The sequence below is a fragment of the Mercenaria mercenaria genome, chromosome 8 (genome assembly GCF_021730395.1).
Source record: "Mercenaria mercenaria strain notata chromosome 8, MADL_Memer_1, whole genome shotgun sequence".
NCBI classification, from domain to species: domain Eukaryota; kingdom Metazoa; phylum Mollusca; class Bivalvia; order Venerida; family Veneridae; genus Mercenaria; species Mercenaria mercenaria.
The window spans coordinates 22,870,541-22,886,283 of record NC_069368.1 but is presented as its reverse complement, the minus strand read 5'-3'; the positions used below and the strand labels follow the sequence as shown (position 1 = coordinate 22,886,283).

The window sequence follows — 15,743 nt, the reverse complement described above, 5'->3', positions numbered from 1 at the left end:
TCAATAAATTTATACCACTGGTCACTTTTACAGCACCCATATTTTATCAACTGACAAAGAAAAAAATCCTATAAAGAGTGAACCGGTCGCTTTAAAATACGCAATACAGATCACGTGAATAAGCCTGAGATTGGCTAATTCTTTCCCTTAACTGCAAATAAAAACGCTGTATCCAATTTGATCTCTAGCGCTTTCGGAGTCTCTTTAAAGCGACTTCAGAAATTTTATCTGTTCGGTACGTTAATTGGTTAGCATGGCTATCAGTTAAAGTTACGTTGCAAATTCTTTCTCACTTATTTTGCAGCGATATTTAACTGTGCCCAGAAGCTCGGCGGATTTGTGTCAACCTTCACTAAAAAAAACCGTAAAGATGAATAAACTTCTTTTGGATGTAATAATTTTATGGATTTGGCATCTGACTCAGGTAAGTTGCATAGCCTAGATTTAGATATTCTTATATAGCATGTGTACCTTTTGTATGAAATTTTAATATAAATATTTTTATGGCTGATTTACATGTGGAAAAAAAAACATTTGAGGTATTTTATACACTTTGTAAACAATATCTTACTATTTATGACTTAATATACCTTACATCCTAATCAACCAAATTAAAAGTTCTGTTTTTTTCTTTCTTAAAAATGAACCAGGAACACAAAGGTATAAAAGTGTATGTATGCTAGTTATTAACCAAATCAGTTGATTACATTTTGAAATTTTAACATCTTATTACACTTATCGTTCATTTTTCTAGGCAAACATCTGCTGATATGAATTTAAAGAATTGCATAAAGTTTGATACTGACGTGTTTTACAAATAAATCTATCTACACAATGTGTGACTATTCTTTTAAAACCACGCTAAACACTGCCTTTAGAAATACTCAAATTTGATGTTACCTTTTTTCCCTTTTCAAGTCTCATCACCATAAGTTGAGTGTATACCATTGCATATACATTCTACACAAGTAAAAAGGCAAGGAATATGTTTGCAGTGCTGAATGACAAGACTTATACAACACGTAAACAAACATGTTTATGAATTTAGAGACAATCTGTATTCAGGATATAATTGTTCTTACGCTTTGGGGGTCTGTTTCACAGAAGTTCACAAGTTCTGCCCTAAGTTCTCTCTTAAATTTGACCTTTAAAAATATAGCTATTTCATAGAATATTGCAAACTGATGTCCTTGAGTCAACGTTATAACTACCAACGTTACAAATATCACATTTTGTCCTCCTAAGGTTCTAGGAATTGCCAAATTTGTCCTACACCGGCTTTGTGAATCTACGCAAAAATTAAAAGATACAGATATAGATAAGAATTTTTATTGATTTAGAGCTTATCATTTAAAGCTACTCGTACACAGTTGGGGCAATTTTTTCAACATGTTAACTACTACCAAGATTGGTATGGAATGTATATATGGCACTGAAGAATAACAAAATTAGTGAAAATTCCTGTTGGAGATGTTAATCTCCATCATTTCAAGATACTACCTTCTGAAAGTCAATTTGAATAGCTTGCAAAAATCGTATGTGAGTAAGTTTGTTCCAATGGTCACTTGCACCGGACCTACAGCATTAAACCAGACAAAAATGAGAAATAATCACGTTTTACAGATTAATAGTGTCATGATTATGATGAAATATTTTTGATTTTGGTTTTGTTAATGTTCTAAAAATTAATATGGATACTTCTCATGCTGTTTGTTTAAAATTTGCAAATAAATAATTTCTCAAAACCAAACCCTCACGCACAAACAAAACGTAATCTAAAAATATCATAATTGTGAATTGCCTGGTTTTCTCTAGAGTACATTTGTATATATATTTAGAAAAATCTAAAATGAAGAACATTGTTTTCTCTGAAGTAGTATTGTTCCAAAAGCCAATAAATCTTCAAGAAGTACGGTAAGTTGAAAATACTTGTTACTGCCTGTAGTAACAAAAACAGATATTTAGATGACAGATGATAAGCAAAGAACAAGTCATCTCCTTTGATTCGTTGCGTGTTGTATCAGGTTAATCAGACAAAGCAACATTACTTACATCATTTTAACATACAATGTGGTAAACAAAATACCAACCAGGAAACGAGTGCTGTTTTCAGTACAACAACGAAATACTGTTTGCAATCTTTTATCAATCTGTACAAGTTACATTAATATCACACCTAAACAAATGGTATTATTTCTACACTTACAAAAGAAATGATATTGCAAATATAACAAGAAGGAAATGTTCCGCCAGGCCCACAATTTAGTTGTTAGTGCAAATATTACATATTCCTCCTTAGTTTTAGCTGTTTTCTTATTCATCTTTCACACTTGTTTACTGAATTTCTCGTGCACATGTAACCGTTTCAATTTCAGCTCTTGGCTATACGGTGTTCATAGTTGGTTTGCGCCGAGTTTACAACGTTGTTGATTTGTTTGACTTTCAGATATATAATATTTGTCATTTATTTTCTCTGTCCTTTGTTATTCTTACAATAAACGTTTGGTATGTATCCCACATTATGAGAGGAAACATTGCTTTCCATATATTGCATATATATCGGGCTGCGCATTAGATTGGATATCTGGATAATTAATTAGACTTTTATCAAACTTATGCAGGACTGTCATAAGTGTGTCTATGTGCGTATATTGTCGATCTATATTCCTGTCAACAGATTTAACTATACTCATTTTGTTTGGTAACTCAGTAATCACAATTTATTCATTATACATGTATATTGCAGTATTGATATATTCCTCCCATGCATCATCGTTTAACCAGCAATACTGATTTTTGTTCTTTTCAAGAGAAATTTATATTTTAAAATAATTTGAAAATGTTAGAAAATCTGCAGTAATGATATTGATAATAATAACTTCAACAATGAGTGTAAACAAACACTAGAAATTTCAAATGTCTTATTATATATAATAAGGTATTAAAAAGGAACTTTCGACAAAACTGAAAGCAGTTTGAAACAATTGTAAAGCCGCCATTCATACGCACTCTAAATTAATTTTGATTAACTCGCATGACCAAGTGTTATGAAGTGTACATTAGAAAGAATAATTTGAACATTTTTACCGATTTTTATGTCCTACTTTTTATGTCGAGTGCCAGAATAAATTAGTACAAGAATAAATTGTCTTGATATTACATAACGAGTATACCCATTATCCGTTTATATAGACTATAATATGAAATGCTATATGATCATTACAAACGCCGAAAACCAAGTTACACTAATCATTAAAACTTAACGGTTATAAGTTTGAGTCATTGCGCTGTATTTTGTTTTCCTGCACTGTGGTAGGAGGAACATTTCACGTACACTATAATTGTATTTAAGGGATAGCTGTTTATGATCTCTTTCATTGTGCAGTTTTAATGATTTTAAGTCTACGATAAAGGTAAAACTAAAACTAAAAACAATGAACAACGTTTTGAAAAAGGACAAAAGTTCCTCTTCAGTGAGACAAAGGTATATCTGCATGAACATTGTAAACCTTCGGATTGGTCATTGAGCAAAAGTAACAAATTTCTATTATTCAACCTGCTGTTTAGTGTTTATCTCTGTTTTGAGAAACCTTACAAACACCTTTAATTGAGCAGGTTTTATCAGCCATACTTATTGAGAAATAATCTTTTTATAATGTGAGATAAATAGCGATGATCAGAGAAAAGGCTACACAAATAATGTAGCGATAATTTCCACCACTAACTCTTCTCGCTGGCAGAGAGACTTGATACATCTCTGTGGTACGTTAATTGGCTGAAGCGGAATAAACGAAATTGCTAGTTATGTCACATGATATCTCTCTATTACTGTGTTAAATGTGTTTGCCTGTAGCTAACAGTAGCTGCGAAGTGTCTGAATTCATTGTCAACTTAATGTAGGAAATAGAAACAATGCAGAAGAATTTCCTGAACGTGATACTATTATGGATTTATCAATCGAACATGGTAAGTTTATTTGCTTTATTGGTAATTTTGCTAATAACATGTATGTTATCATTATTAATATAATTTTCATTATTTCAATTAATTGCGTATATATTTGTAATTTACTGGTCCAGAGCGTATATATTTGTAATTTACTGGTAGCCTTTATGATTTCATATCTATGTTTTGATGCAATGAAAACGATTAGTTATGGTATTTGGAAAAGATAATTTTTTAAAGTTAATTGCTGCAGAATTTGTCATAAATATTGCATTTATTATTCATTTCCGTTTCCAGTCTGTATTTTGAAATATTTATTTCGTTTTCCCTTTTTAAATCATACAATAAAATCCCTTAAAGACTATATTTGTTATAAACTATAAATATGAAACTAGTATCCATGCATTTAAATTCAGTTTATATTTCACGAGCGTTTCTATTCAATGACATTTTGATTGCGGAAAAAAATAACAGTAATAGAGACATTTTGCATAAGGAGTTGCTTCTTTTGCAATCCTTTACCACTAAATAATTTCAGAATGTTACTTCAAATTCGCAATATTTTGTTTACAAAATATTTTTTCTTTTCCTACGGATTAATTTTGAAACGGAAACGTTATATGTAGGTATACGTTAAGTGTCATTAAACATTTGAAGTATTTGATACACGTGGAAAAACGTCGAGGCAATGAATTAGGGTGATATATAATGACTTGCTCATTGTCGGACAACATAATTGCAGCAAAAAGGCGTCTACAAATTTTAAAATCATATCATATGTTAAACATCACTTAAAGTACTTTAAGAGAGTCTTTTTTTTCCTAAAGTCCACATAAATATTGTGAAATAATTGAAAAGAACAACAAGATAGAAACTGTAAATTCAGTAAGAGAGACCTACGATTTATCTTAGTCAAAAAGCAACGTTTCTATCACTAGGGGCTTGCGCATTTGGCATTACGCTTATAGTGCTTTTTGTATAGTTTTTTTTATTATATGTAACCTACGTTTCCACATCAAAATATTAATTTAATAATGTATAAGGTTAATTGAAATGACATGATATGATATTTTAAACAATATTTTCAAAACACAGGAATTAGTACTTCCATTAGATAGCAATATAAAAATTTAAAAAAAAAGAAATGAGCTCTGTGCGGTATTTATATATAAAGATATACTAATATAATCTGTACTAAATGAAGTACTTTAAGACAGTCTATATTTCTATTTTAAATAAAGTACAAATAATTGGAAAGAACAACAAAACAAAAACCTGTTAACTCGTAAGTGAGACTTACGATTTAATTTAAACATCAACTTAGTCAAAAGTCATCAACATTTCTATCACGAGGGACATGCGCATTTGGTAATTACCGCATCTGAAGACAGCAATTTACATGTATAAAAAACGCTATCTTCCTCTCGTCATCCTTGAAATAGCTCCAATAGTGTTTTGTTATTTAGTTTTATCACATACGAGTCAAGATCTGTATATGCACTATTGCCTGCTGTAACAAAACCATATAATGATTCATAGATGAGGATAACATAAAAACATGCATTTATTTTCATATTTTATAAACATTATCATTAGTCATTAACATATATCCCATATTAATATCTGTAAAAGTAAATATAGATATAATATTTGACTAGATATTTATTTAATAATGCATACTGTTGATAGAAATTACATGATACGAGATTTAAAACAATATTTTCAAAACACAGGAGTTATTACTTCCATTAGATAGCAATATAAAAATCTGAAATTAATTGAAAAGGATGTAATGAGCTCTGTGCGGTATTTATTTATACAAAGAAATACTAACATGATCTGTAGTAAATGAAAAAAACACTTGAGAGTTTAATATGCAACAGAAATGTGATATGAAAGGTGGAAAAGCTGTAAGAAGTATCATATTTATGAAGTATTCTCTTATATAATATTAGTATTACGCAAATGTTCTCTTTTATTTCTAAAAGAAAACTCTATCCGGACGGTCAGTTTCAAATTGCAAGTCTACAGTGTAAGTCAAACTTTGGTCACATGAGAGCCCAGACCTGAGAATCAGTGTAAAGCTCCATTTCGTTTCAAAACATTCTTAGTAATGAAATGTTGTAACACTCTACATGTATATGTATTCAACAAATTTTACTTGGTATAATATTCTGCCAATACTATAAAAGTCGTTAAAATGATATAGAATAAATGCGTTATTATTATTAGTAGTAGTATTATTATTATCATTACTGTTATATCACATTTACAAATAATGTATATATCACCAATATGAAAGTTCTTTACATGGTATATCCCATGAATACAGATAATTACGATAACTGCTTTTCGGATTAACCAGAAATAAATATCAAATAAATATCAAAGTTCAGATATTTCCCAAAATAAGAAAAATATATATCATGTATATACTATTACACATTAAATAACTTAAATAACTTTAAGAATAAATACTGTTCTATATGAAGCGGCTACCTTGAGAAGAGCTTTACAAAGACATTGTGTTGTAGCAGACTTTTTGAAGCAAAGGCGTTTCCAAATCTCAGCAGGAACAAAGTTCCAAAGCTTTCGGACAGTTTCGAGTACCATGAAACTCGGTTCTAGTCTTTATTGTAATTAATGACAATGTGTCTTGTTATTTTACGTTTCTAGCGTCTGTACACTTCTATCATATTCCTTAAATAAGCTGTGGAAGTATCATGCAGAATGCAGTACTGTACCATGTATTTCACTGGTAATCAATATGGGCGCCTTCAGAACGTGCATAAAATGACTAATGCGGGGCGTCGGCTGCTTTGTTCTTTTAAATGTGGGTCTAGGAATGCCACTCATTTAAGCGTCATGGCAGTGTAATCTTGGCTAATGGTATCCAAGCCTGGTCCATATCCATAATCACCGCCCAAAAACTCTTTTCATAATGTGTTGATTTTATCACAAAGTAACAAATCTCTATCTCTACTGAAACTTCAGGAATATACTTTGGGTTAAGCTTATCAGCATTAACTTCAGCATATTGCAATGCATCTATGAGACCACTACAGATGTAACGTAGTTCAATATTTTAAGCCAAACTTGCTATTGGCTACAATTTATTTACAACAAATAAATGCCAAAACGTAGGTAATGCGATTAGAATTATGCTTATGCTTTGGTGTGAGAAGAATCAGTATTGTGCTTTAGCATTTTGCAAAATATCTGCGAGACATAGATGCAATTTAATTCTTCAACTCCAACCGCAGCTTCGAATGGCTTCAAGGACAAATTTTACTAGGAGTCGTCGGCATAGAAGTGACGAAGTATTACGTGACGCGTGCATTTGACACCAGTGGATAAAGTGTATATAATGTAGCTCTTTGGAACCCAGAACTGACCCTTTATAAACACTGTATTTTATCACACAGTCGTCGAAAACTCAGCTTCACGCACATTCTTTAACAGCGGAAGATATGTCGACATCCGTGCTTTGCTTTGTGACTCCGAAATGGTGTTCCAGGCGATGTAACAATGTATGGAAATCAGTGGTGTCGAAACTTGTAGATAGATCAAGTAGCACAATGAGTGTTACAGAATTCGGTCAAATGACTTAAGGGCGTTATTTGATACCTTTATCAATTTCTATATATGGACTGCAGTCTGCCACGCAGTTTGCTTTCATTTTGATATCACCACATTTTTAGATGCACGGCAGATCGGATACGGGCCTGTAGTGTTTGTGAATCACCTGGTTTCTTAAGAAGTGGTGTTATCCTCTTAAACTCCTTTTTTTAACGATGTGATTATAATGGAAATTGCAAAAAGCATATTTCACAGATAAATCATTCAGATGGGTTGAGTAAAATTATTATCACGTTCCGCCCAAAAGGTGTGACGAGAACTTCAGGATATAAACACACTACGAATGAAGTAATAGAAGTCCGTCGTGCATGCACTTATCATTACAACCATGAAAAACTACTTGAAATAATAATGAATTTAAATTGGGGTTTACAGATTGTGACTGAAATATGAGCTGGTCTTATTTTTGACAAGAAGCAAAGAAACAGTTTGAAATTCAAGAAATCTTTTGATATTTTATGCATATATCCGTTTTATACTGTTTCATTACCTCCGACCATGTTGTCAAAGAAATATAGAGGGATGCACTTTAGACTCCTGGAGGAAAGATGAAACAGCAGTACAAAATGAGTGTGCAAAGCAATTGGACTATTGATATATAACATTTATAAGTGTGCATTGATATGAGAAAAAAAAACACTATCTGAAAATCAACAACTTGTACACAAAAATTTATAATTAGTGAGGCTTTAAAAAATGCGAAAGTTTTAATAATTGTTACATATTACACGTTTACGAGGAGGAAAGTCAGCAATAGATATCTATGTTTGAAATATTCCGTGAACAGCGCTCTGAAAGTATTGTATTTTCGTTATGAGCACAAAGTCGTACTTCCCTGCCTTAAAGAACAACCATACTTTTCGACTTTCTAACGTACATTACAAAGGAAACGCGTGCCTGATATTTCATTTCTCATTGAGATTGGCGAAGCAATAACTTTTTGACGGCGTAAGTACTACTACATCCGGTATCTTTTAACCTTTACACACACATTAATAAATATGACATATTCAGAAATATTTCTCCTTTTTTTTCTCTAAAACGCAAATTCTCCACATATTGAAATGACCACACTGTTTGCATTTTGAAAATATCCTTTTTTTCATTTTCATTTTTGCCAATGCTGTGACAATCAATTATAGAAAACAATTTCATTTTCAGGCTGATTAAAAACAACTGATGAATTTAAAATTTGGAACACTAGTATTGACTTTTGACAAAATTATCATTGTTGTTTTTTTATCTGAAATATTTTTATTGGCCTGTTCTAGCACTATTGTTTTATTTCGTGATAGTCACTACATATTTTGAGAGATAGATTCTAGTTTAAATACAACTGATATGATATCAATGAACGAAATATAAGTGGGTATTAGATGTATACCAATCACACAAAGTTACTTACAGCTCGGCATTAACTGACAATGTATTCCTAAATTAATATCGCTATTTTTATGTAAGGTAATAACAGATTTGTAATTGTGGTTAAATATTATTCAAAATATGTTCATTATATTCGCAAATACATGTATGAACATTAATCTTTTCTGTTCCAGTTGTATCTGATATGTTCATACTGTTTGCATGGCGATCCGGTACATAAAATCAATGTTATCATGATAGTTTTCAGCCCGCCCGCTTAGCTCAGTAGATAGAGCGTTGATCCACGGATCACGGGGTCATGAGTTCGATCATTGGGCAGGGCGTATGTTCTCCGTGACTTTTTGATAAACGACATTGTGTCTGAAACCATTAGTCCTCCGCGTCTAATTCATGTGGGGAAGTCGGCAGTTACTTGCGGAGAACAGGTTTGCACTGGTACAGAATCCAGGAACACTGGTTAGGTTAACTGCCCGCCGTTACATGACTGAAATACGGTTGAAATACTGCGTTAAACCCAAAAGAAACAAATAAACGTTTCTGGATCTCGGCTTTCATGAAGATGTTTATTATATACCGCACTGAACGTTATGTACTAACCTGACATTCGGGTCCATTATTTTCATTCCTTTACTATATTTCGTGAATGGCTTCTAGTGCCATTCAAAACAGTTTGTGTTTAAATTTGTGACACATTTACTCGTTAGTCACTTTTCACGGAATATGAAGTTGTTTATCAGTGTTGAGTACAATTATTATACTGAATTCTACTGGACGAGTTAAGGACATTAATAATACATATTTGGACGAGGCGAATGCCGCCTAATATTGTTGTTTCCATTTAATAAACCCGTTGCACCTAATGAATTTGATAAAACTCTGAAAAGTGGTTGTTTTTATCAAATATGCCAGCAAGACAATACACTTGGCCTAAAATGTACCTGTACTAGAATGAATGTTACAGTTCATATTTCGAATTGTTTTATCAGCATCAATGCCATTTTCGTAATTGTAGCTGTTTTTGTCTGTGTAGTCAATAAGAATATAAGAAAATTTATATAACCCGCGAAGCGGGATAACAAAAAACGACAATTTTTCAAAATTATATACAACTTAGATTTATTATTTGCATCAACTTGGTAAACTTATGTATTTGTTTGAAAACTGTGATACAACAGTATCCGGTTTCTGTACTTAAATTATGGATAAAAGGTTAGGGTAGTTCTGCACGTTTGATAAACCGGGAGTGATGGAGTAACGTCATTTATCTGGAAAACGTAGAATAAAGCCTGGATTCGGCGGACGGAAATGAAAATCATTTTATGAATAAATGGCAATCCGCGACTAAATTTATTACAATGGCACTGTTACTATCTTTCTAAAGTTAAAATATGATACTAAAATATTTGACACGTTAAATAATGCAAAATAATGTCTGAAAATTAGCTTGAAATGTGCGGTTCTCTTTAATCATGGTCCAATATCTCAAAAATAAGCACACGGACCTATTCATTTTATTTCACCAAATTATAGACCATATATTTATTTAAGACTTTGAGAAGTTTCATTAAAATCTACATTGTAGAAATTTTCTTTTCGCGAAAATGTTATGAAAGTTGCGATTTTCCAATAGACTTCCATTATGAAAAATTGCGTGAGGTCCATATTTTTCAGATCAGTCAAGCAAAAAATCAATCTTTTTTATTTGCTGAATTTTCTAAGTATATTCGGAAGTTTTGAAAAATCAGGGTTTAATCAAATTCTACATTGTAGAAAAAATTTCGATACAAACGTGCAGAACTACCTTAAATGAGATTGTACGATAATAAATAGCCATGTTAACTCAAATATCAACATTAATGTTTCCGAATGAAGTACGGCATAACTGTTAATATCTTATTTCGAAATTCACAAGTGGTTGCATTTTTCTGCCACAGCAGTAGCAAAGTCTTGTTTATTTTATTTTAAAATTTTAAAACTATATATTGCATTTAAATAGATATTTGGAAACTGTTTTCTCATTATTTTCAGAAATATATATAAACAGGTATTGACGTTAATGACTTCAATTTACGATTAACCAGACAAAAAATGAGAAATAATCACGTTTTACCGATTGATAATGTCATTATTATGATGAAATGTTTTATATGGAAGTTTTGTTAATATTCTGAAATCTGGATACTTCTCATACTATTTGTGTAAAATTTGCAAAAACATAATTTCTCAAAACCAACGCCTCCCGCACAAAAAAAAAGTTATCTAAAAATATCATAATAGGCGCTAAATGAATTGCCCGGACTAAAGAAGCTTGTTTTTCTCTCTAGAGTACATTTATCTATATTTTTATAAAAATCTAAAATGAAGAACTGTTTTCTTTGAAGTAGTATTGTTCCAAAAGCCAATAAATCTTCAAGAAGTATGGTAAGTTGAAAATACTTGTTACTGCCTGTAGAAACAAAAACAGATATTTAGATGACAGATGATAAGCCAAGAACAAGTTTTCTCCTTTGATTCGTTGCGTGTTTTATCAGATTGATCAGACAAAGCAACATCACTTATATCATTTTAACATACACTGTGGTAAACAAACCACCAACCAGGAAACGAGGGTAAAGTGCTGCTTTCAGTACAACAACGAAATACTGTTTTCAATCTTATAAAACTGTACAAGATACATTAACATCAAACCTAAGCAAATACAAATATAACAGAAAGGAAATGTTTCGCCAGACCCACAATTTGGTTATTTTTGCAAACATTACAGATTCCTTCTTAGTTTAAGCTGTTTTCTTATTCGTCGTTTACACTTGTTTACTGAATTTCTCGTGCACATATAACCGCTTCAATGTCCGTTCAATAAACTAAAATCTTTGGCTATACGATAATTATAGTTTGTATGTTTATCTTTGGCCTCGCTCAGTCTTTTTACACATACATTATTTGTTTGACTTTCAGATATATATAATATTTGTCATTTATTGTCTCAATAATCACAGTTTATTCATTATACATGTATATTACAGTATTAATATATTCCTCTCATGCGTCATCGTTTAACCTGCAATACTGATTTTTGTTCTTTTCAAGAGAAATTTATATTTCAAAATAATATGAAAATGTTAGAAAATCTGCAGTTATAAAATGTTTACCGTATTTCTCGTGCACATGTAACCGCTTCAATTTCAGTTTTATAAACTAAAATCTTTGACTATACGATAATCATAGTTGGTATGTTTATCTTTGGCCACGCTGAGTTTTAGCAACGTTGTTACACACACATTATTTGTTTGACTGTCAGATATATAACGTTTGTCCTTTATTTTCGTTGTCTTTTCATTGTCCTTTGTTATCCTTGCAATAAACATTTAATATGTATCCCATTTCCTGAGTGGAAATATTGCTTTCACCGAACTGTATAACTGCCAGACTGCTCATAGGATTGGATATCTGGATAATTAATCCCCCGCCGTGGCGGAGGGATTATAGGAATGGTCTGCGTCCGTTCTTCCGTCCGTCCGTCCTTCCGTCCGTAACAAAATCGTGTCCGGTCCATATCTCCTAAACCCCTTGAAGGAATTTCATGAAACTTGGGTCAAATGATCACCTCATCAAGACGATGTGCAGAACTTATGAATCAGCCTTGTCGGTTCAAGGTCAAGGTCACAACTCAAGGTCAAAGGTTTGAGCCTGCCATTTTGTGTCCGCTCTATATGTCCTAAACCCCTTGAAGGAATTTTATAAAACTTGGGTCAAATGATCACCTCATCAAGACGATGTGCAAAACCCATAAGTCAGCCATGCCGGCTCAAGGTCAAGGTCACAACTCAAGGTCAAATGTTTGAGCCTTCCATTTTGTGTCCGCTCTATATCTCTTAAACCCCTTGAAGGAATTTTATAAAACTTGGGTCAAATGATCCCCTCATCAAGACGATGTGCAAAACCCATGAGTCAGTCATGCCGGCTCAAGGTCAAGGTCACAACTTAGGGTCAAAGGTTTGAGCCTTCCATTTTGTGTCCGCTCTATATCTCCTAAACCCCTTGAAGGATTTTCAACCGACGGGTCAAACGATCACCTCATCAAGGCGATGTGCAGAACTTATGAGTCAGTCATGTCGGCTTAAGGTCACAACTGAAGGTCAAAGGTTTGAGCCTTCCATTTCGTGTCTGCTCTATATCTCCTAAACCCCTTGAAGGAATTTTATAAAACTTGGGTCAAATGATTACCTCATCAGAACGATATGCAGAAATTATGAGTCAACCATGCCAGCTCAAGGTCAAGGTCACAACTACGGGTCGAAGATTTGAGCCTTCCATTTGGTGTCCACTCTGTATCTCCTAAACCCCTTGAAGGATTTTCATCAAAATTGGGTCAAATGACCACCTCATCAAGAACTCATGAGCCAGCAATGTCAACTCAAGGTCAAGGTCACAACTGCAGGTCAAAGGTTTCAGCTCTGTATCTTCTAAACTCCTTGAAAGATTTTCATGAAACTTGGGTCAAATGATCACCTCATCAAGACGTTGTGCAGAATTTATGAGTCAGCCATGTCAGTTCTAGGTCAAGGTCACAACAAAAATCAAAGGTTTACCCTTTCACTATCCATAGCAGTGGCGGGGGATTTAGCTGTCTTTCAGACTGCCTTGTTTATTAGACGACTGTGTGCGTTTACATGTGTATGTGCGCATATTGTCAATCTAAATTTCGGTAAACAAATTAAACTATATTCATTTTGTTTTATCAACTCAATAATCAATTTATTCATTAAAAATATATATTACAGTACAGATTTATATTTCCCGTGCATCATCGTTTAACCTGAAATTATAATTTAGTACCAGAATAAATTGACTTGATATTATATAACGGGTATATACATTTTCCTTTTAAATAGACTACTAGTATTGCAAAACCGGGAAAAATCCAGTGCTATATTATGATTATTAAAAACTCCAAAAAAATCAAGTTAATTTCAGAATTAAAACTGAAAGTTAAAACTGAAAGGTTTTGATTTATAAGTTTGGGTCTTTGCTCTGTATTAATCCGTATCGCACAGTGATAGAATGAACGTTTAACAAACTTACTGCATTAACTCAATATTTTATTAAGTTTAATCAGCCATACTATATTGAGAAAGACTCTATAAAAATTGCGACGTTTAAAAGAAAAGGCTGCACAAATAAAATAGCGATAATTTGCTCAACTAACTTTTCTCGCTGGCAGAGAGACTTGATACATCTCTGTAGTACGTTAATTGGCTGAAGCTGAATAAAAGAAATTGCTAGTTATGTCACATGATATCTCTGTATTACTGTGTTAAATGTGTTTGCCTGTAGTTAACAGTAGCTGCGAAGCGTCTGACTTCATTGTCAAGTTTAAGTAGGAAATAGAGACAATGCAGAAGAATTTCCTGAACGTGATACTATTATGGATTTATCAATCGAATATGGTAAGTTTATTTGCTTTATTGGTAACTTTGCTATTAACATGTATATTAAAATTATATGTATAATTTTCATTATTTCAATTAATTGCCAGAGCGTATATATTTGTAATTTACTGGTAGCCTTTATGATTTCATACCTATGTTTTGATGCAATGAAAACGATAAGTTATTATTTTTTGGAAAAGATAATTTTTGAAAGTTAATTGCTGCAGAACTTGTCTTTTATATTGCATTTATTATTCATTTCCCGTTCCAGTCTAACATATATTTTGAAATATTTATTTCGTTTTCCCTTTTTTTAAATCATAGAATAAATACGTTTCTTAAAAGCTATATTTATTATACTATAAATATCAAATTAGTATACATGCATTTAAATATGATTTCTATTTCACGAGCGTTTTTATTTCAATGCCATTTTGATTGCAATAATAGAGACATTTCACAAAGGAGTTGCTTCTTTTGTAAATCCTCTACCACTAAATAAATTTAGAATGCTACTTCAAATTCGCAATATCTTTTCTACAAAATAGTTTTCTTTTCCTACGGATTAATTTTGAAACGAAGACGTTATATGTAGGTATACGTGAAGTATCATTATACATTTGAAGTATTTGATACACGTGGAAAAACGTCGCGGCAATGAATTAGGGTGATATATAATACTTTGCTCATTGTAGGACAACATAATTGCAGCAAAATGGCGTCTACAAATGTAAAAATCATGTGATAAACATCACTTAAAGTACTTTAAGACTTTTTTTATATTTTTCTGAAGTCCACATAAATATTTTTGAAATAATTGAAAAGAACAACAAGACAAAAACCTGTAAACGTAGTAAGTTAGACTTACACGATTAAACATAGACATCAACTTAGTCAAAAATCATCAACATTTCTATCACTAGGGACTTGCGCATTTGGTAATTACCGCATTTGAAGACAGAAACTTACATGTATAAAAACGCTATGTTACTCTCTTCTCTAATAGTTTTAATAGTGTTTTGTTATATAGTTTTTATCTGAGTCAAGAGTTGTATTATGATGTATTATTTCTTGTTGTAACAAAACCATATAATGATTAGTAGATGAGGATAACATACAAACATGCATTTCCTTTCATTTTTCATTACATTACTATTAGCCTTTAATATATACCGTATTAATATCTGTAAATGTAAATATAGATTTAATATGTGACCTACGTTACCACATCAAGCTATTAATTTAAGAATGCATACTGTTAATTGAAATGACATGATACTAGATTTTAAAAAATAATTTTAAAACACAGAAGTAAGTACTTCCATTAGATAGCAATATAAAAACTGA

At 32.0% G+C, this 15,743-nt stretch overlaps 1 protein-coding gene across 3 annotated transcripts in view; it reads left to right on the top strand.

Annotated features, from left to right (window-relative positions):
• Positions 1-300: 300 nt before the first annotated feature.
• The window catches only part of LOC123565467 (protein madd-4-like), a 118,382-nt gene continuing 102,939 nt past the window's right edge, over positions 301-15,743 (top strand). The window contains exon 1 of one of the 3 annotated variants that reach the window (XM_053549532.1): positions 301-424. In XM_053549532.1, the coding sequence (XP_053405507.1) occupies positions 371-424 (54 nt within the window). In that variant the 5' untranslated portion in view covers positions 301-370. Of the gene's footprint in view, positions 425-3,814; positions 3,967-14,259; positions 14,415-15,743 lie in introns of those variants that run through there. The other 2 variants (XM_053549530.1, XM_053549531.1) reach the window with 2 other exon arrangements.